The 21373-nt window shown below is 36.1% G+C and overlaps 1 protein-coding gene across 1 annotated transcript in view; it reads left to right on the plus strand.

The window, feature by feature from the left end:
• The first annotated feature begins 19473 nt into the window (after nucleotides 1-19473).
• LOC135206592 (larval cuticle protein LCP-17-like) overlaps nucleotides 19474-21373 on the plus strand; it is a 3669-nt gene continuing 1769 nt past the window's right edge. Inside the window, exons 1-2 of the mRNA XM_064237933.1 lie at nucleotides 19474-19497; nucleotides 20632-20796. Coding sequence (XP_064094003.1) covers nucleotides 19474-19497; nucleotides 20632-20796 — 189 coding nt within the window. The remainder of the gene's footprint in view (nucleotides 19498-20631; nucleotides 20797-21373) is intronic.

Consider the following 21373-nt stretch of genomic DNA (forward strand, 5'->3'; position numbering starts at 1 on the left):
GAAGTTGCTCAAACTATATATATACTCACAGTACCGAGGAGAACCCTTTTCAACTTCGTGATGCCCAAAACTCTCCAAGCAAGCACGCCTTTTTTTATGCTTAGTTCTCCACTTGACCCCTCTCCTTTTCGGATGACCCGGCAAACCCAGTAATTCCCAACAGACCGATCTCATCTGAGCTGATCTCTTGCGATAAAAAAAGGATCAGCGCTTGCTTTTAAAGGAATCTTTCGAATAGAGATTTAATAAAGACGCGGTGAGATCATAAAAAGCGAGGCCATATGCATAGATCGATTTACATTAAGATAACACGAAAGATGAAATGAAGACCGATAATAAAAATCCGTATAATAAAAAAAAGAATAAAATTCAAAATTATCTGAATTTAAGACAAAATAATCAATGCGTGCAATATTTCGTATGATGGAGTCACTCAAAAAAATATATTTATATATAAAGTGAGAGGGAGAGAGGAGAAAAAAAAATTCTATCCAACACCCAAAAAAAAAAAAAAAAAAAAAAAAAAATAGGAATTGGAAGTTGTTCGTAAAATTTGAAAAACAGTTTATACGAACCTTAAATGTTCAAAGATTAAATGAATCACATTTTCTCGTGAACGACGGGCATCAAAGATCACTAGGCAACCTTGGGATCTACGGACCGAGAAGAATCCAGACTGGATAAGGCTGGACACGGTTCACGACGGGTCACTTTTGCGTCACGGCCCCTTATTTAACTTGTGAGCACAAAGGAAAAGAGAGAGATAGAGATGAGAGAGAGAGAGAGAGATTGAGAGAGAGAGAGAGAGAGGTTGGTATGCATTAGAAGCATACAGGTACAAAAATAGTTCTTGAAGCAACACGATATGAATCAGAGGAAAATTCTTATTGGCAAAGGGAATAACAGAAAATATTACGAAAGAATATATATATATATATATATATATATATATATATATATATATATATTATATATATATATATATATATATATATAATATATATATATATATATATATATATATATATATATATATATATATATATATATATATATATATATACTGGAATGGAAGGACCGGGGAGCAGGTATTTTTCTTGAATATAGAGGAAATTCTCCATATTCTAATATCGTTAAGAAAGTGACCGTAAAGTTTTTGATATTGACGATAGGGTTTGAGTGTAAAATGTGCAATTAAGGAAATATGCGAAATAAACATGAGAATAAAAGTACTCAAGAAGTCGGTATTCATGAATCAGTATTTCCTATAGGTTATCGTATCTTATCAACAGGCATGATGTCCACAAGACCGATACAAAAAGAAAAGGGGTGGGGGGGGAAAAGGGGAGAGGAAAAGAAAAAACTACCATTTACAGCAGTAGGTTAGTAAAATATTTAGCCCCCTTACGTTACTGAGGTAGCAACCACAAACCGCTGCTGGTGTTTCCTCTATATTTAAACATTCATAGATATGATATTTAGTTATATTGCGTGATTGGGCCAACATCCATAGTGGTAAGTGGTGTTATGGCGATGACAACCCAATGGCAGGTTTTAGACACTTGCAAATTTTAATTAAATACCAATACAAAATGAAAGATTCAGATACTTTCACCAGTGTAACAAATTTATATTCAGTAAAAAGATGGAAAGAAAGAAGCAGAGAAGTATCAATCATAGTACAGAGGTAAAGACAATAAATTGATAGGAGTGTGTGTTTCTGCGTAGGTGGTAGTCTAAAGGACGTAACTAGCGAATGATATTTTCAGTATGTATCATCTGGCGGTTTTGTTGGTGATGTGAGGTGAGAGCAACGACAATGCGCTGTGAATTGAACAACCGTCTACCTATCCAATTGTGATTATTGTTAATGTAGAATGCCATGGTCATGAAAACTATTAATCCACAAACAATATTATGGCGTTGACCCTTTTTAAATTCACATGACAGTCTGTATCAAAGGCTTAAGGATGACGCTATCCCATATCTGTGGGATGAGGTATACCATTGGTAGCACATTTTACACTCGTATCGTCAACAATAAACAACAACTTGATGATCACTTTCTTAACGATATTAGATATAGAGTTACTTGCTCAACTGCTTTGGGGGCTTCATAGTCAGCAGATTCGTGTTCACTCCCTGGACAGCAGAGGATAGAACGGAATTTTTTGTGGACGATAGTAAAGTTCCGTATCTTTGTCCCCATACCCTAAATCACTGTGCATTCAGGGCCGTATCTAATTGATTTTCGTCGGTACAATTTTACCAAAGCATCGAATATGGATAGTATTTTGGGAAATAGCTATTTGAAGTCACAGCCAAATTGACAAAAATATGCAATAATTAAGGCACTTGTCAGAGTAAATCAAAGACATTTAAAGGGAAAATTAGCTAAATTTAGTAAGTACCCAAATATTTGACCCTTAAGGCCTGTCCACACGACCGGGCCTGATCGGCGGACCTCCCCTCTAACGGGCACACTTGACGGGCAAACCGTCAAATTGCCCGATGGGTCTTGTAGCAAAATCACTATGGTGGTGCCCGATGGCTTGAACTGCGACCCTGGCAGACGTACGTTAACCATATACATTTCTTTTACTGAACCATTCTTTGCACCATATTCTCTTCTTTTTCATCACACACAAAGCAATTATCATTCTACACTATCTTCTTCTTTGCGGTAGGCACCATGTTTATCGTACCGCACTGAACACACTACTGGCATCGTCGGACACGCCCACCTCTCCATCTCCTCACCCGTGTGGACAACATTCACGGGTAAGCCCGCCAGAATTTGTCCGTCAACCCCGGAGCACGCCGATCAGGCCGGCTCGTGTGGACAGGCCTTTACGCACAATAAGTATGAAAGGAAAGGCTAAGCAAATTGTTGAGAATGATGATAATATTACGCTTCCCATTGGTGATACCACGGATAATTATTGATAAGAATTTGGTATATATATGACTATTATAAATTAATTTTGTAAATATACATATGGCATTATTACTAATTTCATTGTACAATGTTAGGTCACTATATGAATACATAGCAAATATAACGCAATTTCTATTTACCCTTTGACTATTAGTTATACAACACCTTTGGAATTGGTGAAATACAACACCTTTGAAACTGATGAAATACAACACCTTTGAAACTGGTGAAATACAACACATTTGAAACTGGTGAAATACAACACCTTTGAAACTGGTGAAATACAACACCTTTGAAACTGGTGAAATACAACACCTTTGAAACTGGTGAAATACAACCTTTGGAATTGGTGAAATTACAATCATATCGAAATGAAAATACAATTATTTAGAGGTGTTTGGTACGATATTTTGTCCCCAATAAACCTGGTAACCTTCAATTGTACTAAATATAATCGACGAGAGAGTGAGGGCAGCCGATCATTCATAAGTCCAAACCCAGGTTATACGTGGATGGCGGCTGCTTCATCTATGGCAAGCCTAGCAAATTGTCCTCGTGGTCGCAAGACTTGCTTTCGTGTTTGCGTTTTTGCAGTATGCAACAAACAAAAAAGAATCTTATGTTAAATATTACCAGGGAAGTGTTAATAAGGGGATACACAAGCACTAAAAGACTTTACACAAAAGGGACAAGGGTGACCTTTATATGGGGTAATATTCGAATGAGAGTATATTAAAAAAAAGGAGATATGAAAATGCTTCGTTTATATCAAGGCCTTCCTAACTTTCACACTATCTAAAATAACCTGTGCAGCGCAGATATACATTTACACTAACTGCATTGTAATTATTCATCTAACCCCGGGTCACTTATCACCAAACATCCAGCCAAAGCAAACCCTATCATCAAACTCATTTTTCCCATTCCTAACCTCACTACTTACTGCACGGTAGCCTTTTAATCGAGCTTATTTCTTACAATAATGCTGTAATGTACAAGTGACTACACAGGTTACCATTTTCTTTAACAACTAAGCACCAACTGCTGAGACTTTAAGTTATACCAAATATTTTTAACAGGGAGGAGAAATGTATAAAAACCAGACTGTTTTAACCTCTCAGCCGTCAGAACACTGAATGCTACAGATGAAATAATAAAACAGTCAGTGAATTTCCTTTACATCCGTTTAACAATTATGTACAATACTAATCGAAATAAAATAAAACTTCTAGAAATCATATCCTTTAATCTTAAAAACAAAAACACTTTACAGCTTATGTTGCCCTTTTTCTGACAATCAGGGTAAATTTTTAGGTGTTACAAATATTAGTAATTACAGGATGGTGCGCACACACCGGAAAATTACTTTCTTAATCATAAATCTACAGTTACAGAATGATTTATTCTCAAAACCTGCATTATCACAGTTCAGAACCAAAATTAGTTAAGCCTCGCTTTTGTGACAGATGGAAGTAATAGTATTCCAACGAACTAATCACATAATTACCTAAAATCCTCGAGTCCTCCATTCGAAAAACTCCTCAGAGCAAGGTCACCAAGTCATTAAAAGCAACAGGAAAAACTTAGTAAATAACTTATTTAAAAGCAAACTTTAATACAAAGAACAAAAAATTAAGTGTCAACGTACCCTGCTGCTCTTACGCAAGTCTTTCATGCAACATTTCAAAACACTAGCATCTACCAAATATCTAAAAAGTTATAAACATGGATTTTAAGATTTTAAGAGTTTTTATGATGCGAAACTAAAAAATAAAATAGGAGCTTCGAAAAACCAGTAACAGTTCCTAATCCAGAAAGGTTACATCATTAACAGTTTTCCATAAAGATCAAACTGACAAACTGAAAACTTGCATATGAAAAACTGACCAAACTACTAAATTCAAAAAAGTAGCTTTTGAAATAACATTATCATGATGAGAAGTAACAAACCGAGTTGGATTAAGCTAATTAATTCAATAACCATAAAACATACTTATATATGGCTTACTAATATAAGTTAACTGTTAAGACAGTCAACTCTTACACCAGTTGTATACAAACCATCAGATATTTACAAACCTTTCCATTATACAAACCATTGCATATGTACAAAACATCAAGTGCAACGCTATACTAGATTCTCAGTTTAAAATATACTATAATAGTAAGTTAAAACTCACGGTCATCTTGCAACGTTAAATTAACAAAATAACTCCAAGGACTCGCACAGTAGGCCAACACCTACTATGGAAGCCCTTAGAGCGCCTCCACCCGATCAGGGGCACCGCCCCCCGATGGGGTGGAGGAAAAGGGAAAAATTGAATATTGAAGTTCTGAAGAATCTCGGGATCGCAGCAGTTTTGAATATTCATTGTAGCATTATACACGGAAATGTTTAAGATCATTAGAAAGTTAAATGTACAAGATTAAAAAAAATCTAATGCCATTTAAGTAGTTTGACAAAATTGTTTTAAAAGTAAATTTTCTTCAGGTCTCATACTAATTCCAACATTTTAAAGTTATTGTCCTTGTAAGGAAGACTTCTCTTCATAATTGAGCATCCATTTAATTCATTCAAAACTTTAAAAGCATTGCTAAAACTGGTCGTGATGAACTACATACACAACAATAATGGGAAAACTTAGTTTTACTGTATTTTCTTACAATAATAAACCACATTCCAACAGGCAGGTCCTCGGCAAGATCTGGTCAAGAAAGAATACTAAAAATAAAGAATATTAATCCTAGATTTTATCACAATATATTAGGAACTACGGACAGGTAAGGCAAAACTTACGGAAATAGCACAAGCTTATGCATTTGAAAAAAAAAAAAGCTCACTGCAAATAAACGAAATAGATACTCACTTAAACCAATCCGTAGGAACCCACCTGGAGACGGCGACGACGGGGAAAAGTACGAGTCAGTGTGGAGCAAAAGACCAGAAACCAACCCAAGGCGTCGAACTTCTAAAGGGAAAAAAAATAAAATATTTTAAAAATTCTGGAAAAAATCCTGCAAACTTACCCAAAAATTTGAGCTTTGCTTCGTAGAAAAAAAAAAAAAACATATATATATAATATATATATATATATATATATATATATATATATATATATATATATATATATATATATATATATGATATACTATATATATATATGCAGAAGCCGAAGGTACTATGTCGTACTATGTCGTACCTCTAAGTAAGTGGGGATACAATCCACAATGAAGTAAAATCCTCTTGTATTTAAAATATATATCTCTAGTACAGGATTAAAGCTTTCGACCATCAATTGTGGTCTTGTTCACTAAAATTTGATATGTCTCCTCAAGGTAGTTCATAGACACACAGTGAGTAGTGACTTTAAATTCAGCGTATAGGAAGAACACCCACACAAACACTTATATTCATTACTTTTCATATCATGAACCCAAAGTAAAGCACAACGTTCTAACCAATTTGTTTTTTCGAGCATACCGAATATGTGATCCCCAGTTCATTGACGCCGAAATAAATTTCTTGGTAGATAGTTTTACTAAACTGTGTTACCCAAAGTTTTTTTTTATACTACAGTCTCTATCTAAAGCTAGATCGATGTTTTTACGCCCCTCATGATATAACTGAAAGGTAGATTTTAATGCATCTCTTGCTCTTCCTTACAATAGAGAACTTAATAAATTTTCTAGGCAGCTTAAAGGAAAAAAGAATGGCTTCAACATAGTTTTTCAGTACAACAGTACAATCAAGAAGAAACTCATTAAAAATAACCCGGGTAATAGAGAGAATGTAGGAGTATATGTAATACCTTGTAGTGATTGCAATGAATGTTACGTGGGAGAAAGCGGACGTTCCATTGATAAGAGAGGGGAAGAACACGTTGCTGCTTGCAGAAGGGGAAGTTCATACAGTGCAATTGCGCAACATACATGGAAGAAAAACCACACAATAAATTTTAAAGGTACAAAGGTTGTTTTTGCATGTAACGACAGGACTTTGAGACGAGTAGTAGAAAAGGCGTTAATTTCATTAAACGAGACCTTTGCAGGAAATACTGGTATCTCAGAAAATACAGCTATTTTGTGAAGAGATATGTGGAAAAGGGAAAATTTCAAACTTTAGAAATATATGTGCCAATAACGATGCTGCCTCCTCTCCTGTTTACTCCACTCATGTCATTTCTCCAACTAACCACCCAACCGCAGAAGAACAAGCAGTTGACAATAGAAACATTCCCCCACGAAGATCAAGACGAATTCAGGAAAGAACGAGGGCTCAACCACCTGATCATTTCATATATAAACTAGCTTGTTACCTAACCGTTGTTGTTTTTTTTTTTTTTTTTTTTTTTTCAAATGTTTGTGCTCTTACTTGTTAGTTTCCTTTGATGAGGCGACATATCACATTTTAGTGAAAAAATACCACAGTTGATGGTCGAAAGCTTTAATCCTGTACTAGAGATATATATTTTAAACTACAAGAGGATTTTACTCCATTGTGGATTGTATCCCCATATATATATATATATATATATATATATATATATATATATTATATATATATATATATATACATATACATATATATATATTATATATATATATATATATATATATATATATATATACATACACATAAACATACACACATAGTCAGGTCAAAGAACAGATTAAAAAAAAATTTGAATTAAGTTCTCTAAAAATGTACAGACCGCTTTGAAAATAGAGGAGTTTATGTTAAATAAAATAGAAAAAGCACAAACTTTATAAGGGTACTCGACTAAAATGTTAACTCGAAAACACGCAAGCGAAATGTTATTTCTTATCAATTTTTTCCAAATCCAAGTTGGAGCAGACGAACTGAAATGGATAACTGCCGAACTAATCGTACTGATACGTCTACCAGCCAACTGTCAAATGAAAAAAATAAAGAGACTTTATGACTGAAAATCAGCTTTCGATGACGTTATCAGACAAAATGCGCTGCGCCAAAGGACCTGAACCGCATAAATTCAATAGTCGCCACACAAACTCGCGTAAAGGAAACTAGCGTCATCATTTGGGTAGTTCCAAAAATAACCTCGCCTGGTACAAAACAGATTTTGCGTGACGAATACCGATGTATAAGAATATTGTTTAAACAAATATCTAACTTACACGATGAAAATTATTTTATAGATTTAAAAAAACAAAAAAAAATTAAATCTGGATTTCAAGTAATCGATTCCAAAATAATTTTCTGAGTGACACTTCTGTCGGGATCGAAAGAAGTACTATTTTTATCCGGTATCTTCGAAAATCGCTTTTCATACTTGTAACTGTATTATCTGCAGTCATTCCTTATAGACCTGGAAAACTTATGTCAAACAAATCCTTTTAATTATTCTCTCTCTCTCTCTCTCTCTCTCTCTCTCTCTCTCTCTCTCTCTCTCTCTCTCAGACGCCAACTGGTTTTCCTCTTTCGGTCATCGAGTTAAATTGAGGAAAACAACGACTTCCTAAGCACTTTTAATCTCACATTCCTCTCGCATATTTCCTTAACTGCGCATTTTACACTCAAATCCTATCGTCAACAATAAACTCTTTACTATCACTTTCTTATCGATATTGGAATATGGAGACTTTATTACATACTAAAGAAAATGCCTGCTTCTCCCTCCTCCTTCTTGTTCCCGTTTGTCCCTTACGGTGCTACATCTGTTTGGGTCTTCCATTAGTTACTTGTTCAACTGCTTCGGTGTTTCCATATTCAGCGAATTCGAAACTCTCTGGACGGCTAAGGGAACCGACTTTTAGGGTCACGAGAACTCGGTCGATTCCAGCGTTGAAAACGAAAGCAAGCGTCACTTTCATTATCGTTTGTCGTCAAGTGCTGCGTGCTTGCTCGCGCTCGTCGTCTCTCTCATCGGGCTCCGGTGAATGCAGCTGACTTTTGTTTTTTTCCCGGGAAATTCTATTCTGTGTTTCGAAGAACGAAGTCTGGTGGGACGGCGGTTAATGCCCTTTATGAGCCTAGGCCATATAAAAAAAAAAGAGCAAATAAAGAAGACTTAAGGATCTTTTTCCACAAAGGAAAGCAATAGACAAACTAGCTCGTAGATGAAGGGAAATTGAAAGAGTTAGGAAAAACAGAAGCAGGAGGATTCCAGAGCCTGACGACGTTGCTAAAACAGTCAGTGAAACGTTTGATGTGGGGGTGATCAATTTCCATACAGTAAAGCTGGGAGGAGCTTTCCTTATAGGTTGAATTGAGTAAAGAACTGCGCTTATTGTTTGAAGGCATCCTGTAGCATCAGCCTTTTCGTGCACAAAACTTATTTTCTCTTAATTTGAATTCTAGTAAGTGTGGATAAATTCTTCAAGTGCGTGTGAAACAAAACGGGATCATCAAAGGATTATTGACTTCAAATTCGATCTGACGCAGTAACTGAGCAAGGATGCTATTCATTATTTCACTGTTTGAATTTATTAAATACTTTTCCCCATAATTCGTTCTAGAAATGTCTTAAATAATTTAACACCGTCAAGCATTTTAATCATGAAAAAATTTACAAATAAAACAAAAAAACGAACAAGTGGTTGAAGATTTGTGGGCCGCTGGGGTCCATTGCTTACAATTAATCATTACTTTGAGGCTTGTTAAAATTAAACTTTATTCCCCATAATTTACACCATGAGCTGACTTTAGCTATTTATTATTATTTCTTTTTTTGAGAGAGAACCAGCAACTTTATGTACACAAACAGAAGATAGCTCAGGCGAAATGGAGTAACAGTCTGCATGGCAACAGGATTGTTATCAGTGCCAAATAACCAATGGCCGTATGTAAATAGAAATGGGTCAGGATCACCGTCCTGAAGTCACAGCAGAAGATTACGCGGTATTAATGTAGTTATTGTAGAGGTCATCAAACACCATATTGTTCTTACTTTCTGCTGACGTCCCCTGAATTCAGCGCATTAGCTTTATTTTTTGCTGTCTCCTCGAAATTTATTATTTATCACCTTTTCCTCTTACTCGTCTCTCTTCGTAGCTGATTTCCCTTCGGAGCCTCCCACTTGGGTTTATCTGTTCATACTGTCATCATGTTCATAAGCCCGAATATTTAAAGAAAGACAGACAGGCAGACTGGCACATCTATAAGTTAAAAATTCAATGATAATGTACAGAAATGTTCCACAACTGGCATCTGTCCGAGTTTGAAAAAGAATACCTCATTTATAACGCATCCACTTTGATTGGAGATGCATATTGATAAATGCTGGGCAAAATAGAAGAAAGTGACGAAATTCTCGATATTGCGCAGTGACTTTTACGCGAAAGAGTGGGTTATTCTTTTCGTGGCCCATAGTTTTGTATCGCATATCAACTTTGACAGTTTAATGCCAAGAATATGAATCGTTCAAAATCCCCGTCACCTACTGGTTTCTTGCGGGAAGCATTCAGATAACTTGAATATATTTTTTTGACAAATGACTTATTCATTAATTAATACTGACATGTAAACTATCTCATCAACAACCTAACTAACTGAACCGTTTGTGTCATTCTAGAGTACTGAATGATGATAAAGTACATTTTCACCAACAACATTACAACCACCAACAACACTTCAAACATTTATGGGACGTCACCAAGAGCAAAAAAAAAAAAAAAAAATCTTTCCACTTCGTGTATTTTTTATTTTTCGAAGGAAATTTATAATACAACGTAGGGAGAAAATGCTCCCCGTAAGGTTTATGACGGAATTACCCATAATCTACTTTTTAAGAATTTGAGTTATAATCCTATTCTAATAAAAAAACCTGCATCACTCATTTTCAAAGCTACCTTTAAATATAGTTTAAAATGTCAAAAACAAACAAACAAACAAAGGTTGTACTTTTGTGTGAAAATATGGAATTTCGGAGGGTCTTCAAGATTTACAGCTCACTTCACGAAATGACAATTTAGAACTTCACGCACACTATTTAGTTAGTGTTGCTTTTTGCCCTTCCCTTCGAACAAGATTTACGAGAATCTAGAGTTTTTCTCTGTGGTATAGAACGTCTTTGTTTTGCAAACGTCATAGACACTTTTAGAAGACAAGTATTTACTAAAAACAAATAATGAAGCCTTACTCACGCAAATAGTCGACCAAACCATTCTTGACAGTTAAATTTTTGCCAATATTTGTGTTTTAATCAAAGTTTTCGAAAACTGTTTGTTTTATTATAACATATTACACGTCTTATTTTATAATTCTGATGATGATAATTTTTGTCAAAATGAATAAAAATAATTCCTTAATGGGATTTTTGGAAGTGAACTTAACCTTTTATTAGTTATTATTATTATTATTATTATTATTATTATTATTATTATTATTATTATTATTATTATTATTATTATTATTATTATTATTTATTTGGAAGCAGACCCTCTCTCAAGCATACTTTATTAAAAGTAATGGCTACTTCAGCAAGCATTACACTTGTAGAAGATTCTTCTGAATCTCTACAAGTGTAATGCTGCTGAAGTAGCCATTACTTTTAACAAAGTATATTATTATTATTATTATTATTATTATTATTATTATTATTATTATTATTATTATTATTATTATTATTATTATTATTATTATTATTATCTTATAAAGAATTTTATCTTTTTCTGATAATTCGTTTGTCATAATCACGAATTGCCTAAGTAATTGGCCTCTATTCTGGTGTTATTCTCATATTTTGAATGTCAAGGTCTGGTATTATTAACACTAAAATATAACGAAATATATGATTAATTCTGATTGTATATTAACATTTTATCCGGAGACTACAACGGTATCGTAGAGGTGATCTCCGCTACAACTCGTTGATTCAGTATTTTCTTATTATTACTGTATCTCCAGAGTCAGTTGTTTCCTTAATGTCGACATGACATGTTTCGGCCATCTCACTGGCCATCATCTGGACGTGGCAGGGAGGGTCTGAATGGGTCAGCTTTTAGAGTAGGGGTGGGCGTGGTCAGATCCGGGGTCGAATTATCATTAGCTGACCCGTCCAACGATGTTCCATGCAATTCAAACCAGTCCCTTTGTCCAAACGTCCAGATGGATGGCCAAGGAGATGTCCGAAACATGTCGGGGCATTAATGGCAAACAACTGACGCTGGAAATAACCAGTAATAATAGGAAAATACATGTAATCGACCGAGTTGTAGCGGAGATCACCTCTACGATCCCGTTGTAGTCTCCGGATAAATGTTAATATACAATCAGAATTAAATATACATTTCATATATTTTAGTGTTACAGAAGGAGCGAAAGAGAAGAGAGAGAGAGAGAGAGAGAGAGGAACTTGCAGAGAGAGAAAGAGAGAGAGTAAGAGAGAGAAAGAGAGAAGAAGCAGAGAGAGAAAGCGGGAGAGAACGAGCGGATGACATGTCACCTGAACGGCTTGCAGTACCTGCCACCCAGAAAGGTGGTACCCCAACCAACACTTAACCATCGCTAATAACCCTGGCCAGACCAAGAAGATCTCAACGCCTCAGGGATAGATTTCGTTACCATCCAACGACCATTAAAAATCCTTGCTCACCACCCGACCCACCGATTGTACACGACCTTGCCTGCTATAAATACTTATAAAACGTATCTTAATTCATTTTACTGTATACTCTTATAGATGACTGCCTGCGCGCTGTCGACACGTTTGGAATAAATCTAAGACACTGAAATCTTTACATGTCCCTTAGGAAACCTAATACACCAGCTACATGCTGACGAGAAAAAGGTAATAAGAAGAACTGAGTCTAGATTCTATATAAATTAAATGCCGTTGAAACAGCTAGTATTATTATTATTATTATTATTATTATTATTATTGATATTATTATTATTATTATTATTATTATTTATTATTAATTATTATACTATTATTATTATTATTATTATTATTATTATTATTTTTTTTTTTTTTGCTCTATCACAGTCCTCCAATTCGACTGGGTGGTATTTATAGTGTGGGGTTCCGGGTTGCATCCTGCTCCTTAGGAGTCCATCACTTTTCTTACTATGTGTGCCGTTTCATTTAGGATGACACTCATCTGCATGAGGCCCGGAGCTACTTCAGCCTCTAGATTTTTTCTAGATTCCTTTTCAAGGATCTTGGGATCGTGCCTAGTGCTCCTATGATTATGGGTACGATTTCCACTGGCATATCCCATATCCTTCTTATTTCTATTTTCAGATCTTGATACTTATCCATTTTTTTCCCTCTCTTCTTCTTCAACTCTGGTGTCCCATGGTATTGCGACATCAATGAGTGATACTTTCTTCTTCTTGACTTTGTCAATCAACGTCACGTCTGGTCTGCTTGCACGTATCACCCTATCCGTCCTGATACCATAGTCCAGAGATCTTTGCGTGATCGTTTTCTATCACTCCTCAGGTTGGTGCTCGTACCACTTATTACTGCAAGGTAGTTGATGTTTCTTGCACAGGCTCCAGTGGAGGGCTTTTGCCACTGAATCATGCCTCTTTTTTGTACTGGTTTCTGTGCAAGTGCCGGGCAAATTCGCTTGCTATGTGGTTTATGGTTTCATTTTTTCATTCCTACATATGGGAGAGATGTTATTTCCGTCTATCGTTTCTTTGAAACAAATATCTGGTTCTTAGGGCCTGATCTTGTGCCGCTGTTATCATTCCTTCAGTTTCCTTCTTTAGCTCTCCCTCTGTAGCCATTGCCATGTGTTCATCGCTGGCTAGTTCTTTAGTCTGTCTCATGTATGGTCCGTGCATTGGTTTGTTGTGCCAGTCCTCTGTTCTGTCTGTCATTCTCCTGTCTCTGTATATTTCTGGGTCTTCGTCTACTTTTATTAGTCCTTCTTCCCATGCACTCCTTAGCCACTTGTCTTCACTGGTTTTCAGATATTGCCCCAGTGCTCTGTTCTCGGTGTTGAGCGCAGTCCTCATACTTAGTAGTCCTCTCCTCCTTTCTTTCGTGTTATGTATAGTCCTGTCCGTAGGTTTGCTCTTGGGTGTAGTGCTTTGTGTATTGTCATATGTTTCCTGGATTTCTGATCTATGCTGCGGATTTCTGCCTTCGTCCATTCCACTATTCCTGCGCTGTATATGATTACTGGCACTGCCCATGTGTGTTTATGGCTTTTATCATATTTCCGTCCGGCGTTGAGTTTTGACTTGAGTATCGCCTTGAGTCTCTGCATATATTCTTTCCTGATCGTGTCCTTCATCTCTTAGTGTTTTATATCCCCTCCTTCCATTATTATTATTATTATTATTATTATTATTATTATTATTATTATTATTATTATTATTATTATTATTATTATTATTATTATTATTATTATTATTATTATTATTATTATTTTGTAAAGAATTCTACTTTATTTTTTCTGATATTTCGTTTGTCATAATCTTATTCTGGTATCCCCTCTTCTCCCCCGCCAATAATGTAGTCCAAGTCCCTAATGCTAACGTTAACTTTAAAAAACTAAAAAAAAGAAAAAGCACCTTAATGTAGAGTAGCACATCACTCCAGATGACATACTTTTATCCAATAAAAAAGTAGTTAGACTCTCACTGCACCAAAACTAACTGAAAAGTAACCCTCTGATCTTACTCTGAAGAGAGCCTTAAGACTAACGCTACTAACACAAAATAGACTTTAACGCTGCTGTACAACACCGTGTTTGAGAGTTCTCCTTCCCCATCCCCCTGAAGAGGAAGATTCTAATATTGGAGCCTGGTTGCATGACCGGAGCCTTTTTGCCTTTTACCTTTCGCCTCCCTGCCGTACCTTAACCACATTTAGTTAGTAACTTACAAACACACTACAAATATACGACATGCACCAAATTGTGCGCTGAAAGGCAAACAGACCTATCCCATTCTTATATAATTCCCCTAATACCGACCTTCACCCCAATCTTATGGACCTTTCCAAAAAACTTACGCCTTCCTTCTGGGGAACCCTGGTGGGGTTCAAACCGACTGGCAATCGGACCCTCACTCCATCCTATCCCCCCTCCTTGTCCTTGTCCATCCAGAGCGTCCCTTGACAACGTCCAGAATGATGGCCAGGGAGATGGCCGAAGCATGTCGACATTAAGGAGCAACTGACTCTGATAATGCAGTAATAATAAGAAAATACTCCTTATTGAATGATTTTTGTAGCGAAGATACCTTCTACGATCCCGTTGAAGTTCTCCGGATATATACTCATAATGTAATCAGAATAAAAATATATATTTCATACATTTTAGTATTGATAATACCAGACATTACATTCAAAATACCAGAATAACCTAACACCATGAATAGAGGCCAATTACTTAGCAGTACTCGCTGAATATGGCAACCTTATTATTATTATTATTATTATTATTATTATTATTATTATTATTATAGCTGTTTCAACGGCATTTAATCTATATAGATTCTTCTCAATCCTTCTTGTTACCTTTTTCTGATCAGCATGTAGCTGGTTTATCAGGTTTCCTAGGGACATATAAAGATTTTAGTTGTCTTAGGTTTATTTCCTCTTACGTGTCGACAGCGTACAGGCAGTCATCTATGAGAAATATACAGCAAAGTGAATTAAGATACTGTTTTTTACATGTATTTATAGCAGGCAAGTGGTGGGTAGTCGGTAAGCAGGATTTTAATTGGTCGTTGGATGGTGACGAAATCTGTCCCTGAGGCGTTGAGATCTCCTATTATGAGATTCAGGGCCTCTGTAACACGGTTTTTTGGACTTTGCTCCTTGTCAAAGCATGGGATGTAGCTGAAAACTTGACATATGCATATTTTACAACCACACACAAATTTTGTCAGCATTATCAATAACCTAAACCCGATAGTTTTAATTTTTATAGAGTAAAAATTATCTAGCCGACGCCATGGCCAATGATTACGAGCCAAGAGTCGAAAAACATCCATTACGTAAGCAAGTAAACATCTTTTGACGAAATGTTGCCCCCCCCGCCCATCCACTAGACAGAAATTAATTCTCCTTGTTCCATCGGCTCTGAAACCCGAAGACTTTATGAATGGCGGAACGATACATGTGGGTGGGGTAGGGTATCCTGCTAGCGTAAGTGATAACTACTGTAGCAGTAGTGCCGCAACATAATATGCGTAATATACATGATTAAACGTTTAGGCTAACTGCTGGGATCCTTGAGGATCATTTAGAACTTCTTTACAACTACTCGAGAAAGGATTTTTATAGCCAAAGTAAATTTTTGTAATCCACAATGCCCATGATAGCCTTCAGTGTTACACCTGAAAAATAGCGAGGCCAAAGTGGTGGAGCCTCATGAAGTCATCATTCTGACGATAATTACTGGTGAAGGTTTAAAGCCAAAATACGGTACTAGCTATTTTTTTTTTTAGTAAATAGTAGATAGCCAATAAATAAAAATTGCTTGACATTGGATATAGTATTATCAAATCAGCTTGTCTACTATGCTTTTGAAAATTACCAACTATTCCCTACATCTTGTCCATCTGATTGTGATCTATAAAGTAAACTGTAATTTTTCTGAGGAACTTATCTTGGGAGTTAGACTAATAATCGAAGTGTTTTTTGTATTTATTAACATATTTTGTTGGTTTGTTCATTATGACAATTATCAGTGGAGAGGTTTTCAGAGTTCATAAAGTGTACTGCTTTGCTTGTATTTAAATTTGTTTGTCATTGTTGCCAGAGGTATAGCCTTCTTTACGTATAGCCAATCATCCATTGAGAAAGAGGGAAGAAATGCTGTCATAAGTTACGTAACGAGTGCGTTCGAAACCTTTTCTCTGAGTAAGTTGGCCCGTCTTCAAAAAAAGCCACTTTTACATTGTAAGTACCAAAAAATTTATTCAACCTACGTAATGCAGAATGCAGTCAAATTTATGTGTACATATAATGTGTATTCTGAATAGCGTTATATTTATGAAATGCATAGATAAAAAGTTATTGCGAAAAAAACCGTGTTACAGAGGCCCTGAATCTCATAGTAGGTCCGTTCGGGGTTGTTGGCGTTGGTTGGGTGTTGGTTGGGGTACCTACCGCCTGGGTGGCAGGTACCGTATTATTATTATTATTATTATTATTATTATTATTATTATTATTATTATTATTATTATTATTATTATTATTATTATTCAGAGGATGATCCCTATTCATATGGAACAAACTTACAATGCCTTTTGACTTGAAATTCAAACTTTCAAAGACTGTTGTGTTTCTTTTGAAAGAAAGTACACAGATAGCAGGAAATGCAAAAAAAGAAGAGAAATGCATAAGAACATGTCGATTTTTGTTTTTGGGTATTAATGCCTTACATCGCTTGGAGCTTTTGAGGTTCTAATTGCACAACTCCTCAAGGAGGACTGTTCCACGTTCCAACAGGAAGTTCACCAGCGTGGCCCATTCACTGCATACTGGTACTGCTGTTCAGCTAATCTGATCACATGGTAGGAACAGACAGGCATAAACCATCTGTCGTGCATAAAGTTTAAAGCTGCTAATGTTAGGAATAGGAAGCTACTGCATCGTTCAATTCTATCTAATCGAAAGCAGACATCCACATCACGAGAGCAATATTCTAGCACCGAAGACAAATGACTTAAAATAAGTTGCGTTCAGTTTTATCATTGTTAGAAACATATGGGGACTTCCGTATACCTAACTTCTGTGTCGCATTTGCTGAAACTTTCTTTAGATGTTTCTCAAAAGATCCGAGTCAAAATTTACACGCATTATAGTCGAAGTTTCCGTCATTCAAACAGAGTCCCCTCCATTTGAAGGGGAGGATACGTGGAAAATCAGTATGAGATCTACTAATTAATAGTATTTTCATCTTACTGGAGTTCAGTCTCATACCTCCAGTCTACACAATCCCCTTGCCACTCCATGTCACAATGAGACTTTAAGGCAACTTCATTTGTCATTGTGGAGGCTTACTATACTCACAAACATTGCATCATCTGCTTTTCTACTCCAATAACCATAGTGCTTGTATACAGTATAAAATAATAGCAGATCAAGAACACCTACCTTGTGGAACACCACCAAGATCCCATCTACAGCAACTTTTGCTGCCTGCCTAGTAAGCGTAAGGAAATCACAAAGTAATCCTAAAACATTCACCCACTCCAAGATTCTGAAGTTTAAAAATAAGTACCTTATGATCTACTGAATCGAAAGCGGTATCAAAACCTATTTAAACAACAATACACTCAAAAGAGTCATCAAGGCTCTTTGCAAACGGCATGTCAAATCTAAAAGAGCATTGTCTTCATGACTATCCTTTGGTGCTTAAAAAAAAATACAAATAAAAAAATAAAATAAAAGTTCAGTAATTCTTAGAAAATGAACTGATATGCCCCAGGTCGTAGTCATCAAATGGAAAGCAAAATGACTAAATGGACGTCAAAAACATTTTATTACAAAGTTAATTTGCGTAACTTCGTGTAATATTCAGCATAGGAATGATTTGTATTCCTTTCCACGCTTTCATTGTTATTCAAATTAATTTGTTATGTTTCCAGATACTTTTACGATTTACTTGAACAACATATACGCAAATAAATAGATATATAGACCTGTAAAATAAAAGCAAGTAGGAATACGAAAGGAAAAAACTTAAGTTTAATGAAAAGAAAACAGTCCAAGAGGAAAAAATGGGGCCACATACGACGAAAAGAACATAGAGTAATCTTACATCTGATTGCGTGTTTCAGGTGCTGTTATGGCTGTCGGCGCGTCGCTGGGCCCGTGATGATAAAGATAATCCCGTCACTCCCCGTTACTTGTTTCACTTTTCTGATTCGCAGATAACCACTGGCTGAACGTTTAAATTCCCTTGCTTAATGTCTTGTCTTGGAAACGGCCGTTGATCTGTTGCTGTATAATATGTGTATCATGTTAAGATATCGGTAATTTTTTTTTGTTTTTACTTTTTTTGTTTATAATATGTTTTTCCTTAGTTTTTCAATTAATACTGTTTAACATGTTAGCAATTATTAAATTTTTTTCCTTTAGTTACAATTGAGCATTGCGCAATTTTCAAATAGAACTGACCGCCTTGATTTTTGTTTTCCAGTATGCAAAACAGACCTCGGTAAAGAGGACTTTTAAATAAAAAATACAATCCTTTGCTAAAGATGTCACCAAGAAACGTGAAAATAAATCTTTTTTTACTCTCATGAAAGTTGCAATCTAGCTCTTCTGAGAGAGAGAAGAGAGAGAGAGAGAGAGAGAGAGATAGAGGAGCGAGAGAGAGAGAGAAGAGAGAGAGAGAGAGAGAGAGAGAGAGCGAGAGAGAGAGAAGAGCAGAGCCGAAGGAACATAAAAAAACTTAATTAAAGTCATTTCAAGACGTGGCGCCGTACTTTTACTGATATTTGTGACATGAAGTAGATATTGTACCGTGACCCCTATTTTTTACTATGCCTTCACTTTTACTAAACATCGATGCGGGAGTTTGATACCTTTTACTTTCTGCTGATTTTACTAGATTTGTTGAACATGGGACGCACGATGTGGTGTCAGCCTCGTAGCGAGGTAAGAAAGAGCCGAGAAGAATGGGAACGAAAGAATATTCTGTCGAGATATCACTGGATTATGATTAGTGTCGAAGTGAAGGGGAAGCAAGAGATGAATTAGCTAGGGATGCGATCTTATCGCGTGTTCTGGAGGTGATGGAAGTAAAAGATGGTCGGGATTAAACGACACGACCACTCAGACTTTTTCAGAAATTCTGTCCCTCTATTGAGTAATCCCATCTTGGAAACAGGATATCTTTTTTTATATAAATTTCACTTTAGATGCATTTTTTGATTGTGATTGAATGCAGGGAATCATCTGAGAATATTTACAAAGCGGCTTGTTTTACTACATTTCACCTGGTGTTTTTTGAGCGTCGCTATTTGAATCAATGACAATGATCCTATTTGTCATCATTTGTATATCAGCGTGGATGTTCAAGACAACTGTTGATAGAAATATTCTGGTAGTACTTTTAAACCGTCGGACTCAGCCGTAAGATGGAACAGGAATACACTTGTTTTTGTGACCACTTCACATTTCGGATTTTTCTCAATTTATTGCTTCGAGGGTCTTAATAATTAATAAAGGCATTGGTTAGATATCTGATAATTTTCTAATATATCTATTTTTTATAATAACCGTCACCTAAAACCTGATAACAAATACAATGTCAGCAGAGGAGTAAAACTATGCTCTTATGATTTTTTAGTAGAAATCAGAATTTGGCTCAACAAATAGGTTTCGACAGTTTAAGGCTTTTATTTTATTTATTTATTTAATTATTTTTCTTTTGCCATCGTCCATATGAATAGGGTCATCTGGAAAATAATCACGATATAATCGCGTTCTCTTCAAATCTGCTGACCATAAGTGCAATTTAGCAGTTGTCGTATCCCCAGGGTACTCACGACCTCAAGTATGACACCTCTTTACTATGGAAATGGCGAAATCCATTTCAAGAACTTACTATGATGACTTTTAACTTAGTTATTCTTCTCTTTCCAGATGAAGAAAGTGTTCAGAGATAACGACACATAATCACACTTTGGCTGGCATAAACGAAGGAGAAAAGAATCGAGAATACTGACGTGCAGGCAAAAACTCTTTGCTGGTACTACAGGTCTCACGCGCACATGCTTGGTGCCCCAGGTTTCCGCCAAAGGTCAGACAGACGTAAAAGTAATTCAAGGTGTATTTCAAGGTCGTGGTGATAACGTGCTGTTGAAAGGAGGAGGAGGAGGAGGAGGAGGAGGAGGAGGAGGAGGAGGAGCAGGAGGAAGGAGCAGGAGCAGGACGGGGAGGGGAATGGAAGAGGTAAAAAGAAAAGGAGGGGCAGTTTTATGGGCGGAGTATAGTAAGATAGAAAGAGAAAGAGAGAGATTGGGAGACGGACGGGAAAAAAACGGGGAGAGGAAGAGAAAAAAAAAAGACGGGGCAAAAAAGTACGTATCCTTAACCGGAGCGTCGTTCACTTCGATCACGATTTTTGCCCCTACTTCCACTATATATACGCCCTCGTCTGGAACCGAAAGCACCAGTGTCTGCTTGACTTTCCTCCCAGCAAATAGCAAACAGCGTCATGAAGTTCGTAAGTATAAGATCTATTCTGTACTCGGAGGGTGAAGCTTAACCAGAATCTCGTCAGTGTGTGAGACTCTTCTGACTTGATATGAGTACTGAATGATTACGTTTCCCTTTTCAATATTACTTCTACCAAGCTACTATTTGAGTAGGACTTTATCTACGGTTGCTCGTTTGTATTATCTTAATAACCATTGGGAATATTACCTTTATTTTCCTGGTTCTTTTCGGTAAACATAAACTGTCTCATCCTAATATTGTGCTTTTATCAGGCATAGATTTTGATAAGTCATTCTACCAAAAGGTTTTG

This window comes from Macrobrachium nipponense, chromosome 31 (assembly GCF_015104395.2).
Source record: "Macrobrachium nipponense isolate FS-2020 chromosome 31, ASM1510439v2, whole genome shotgun sequence".
In the NCBI taxonomy this organism is placed as follows: domain Eukaryota; kingdom Metazoa; phylum Arthropoda; class Malacostraca; order Decapoda; family Palaemonidae; genus Macrobrachium; species Macrobrachium nipponense.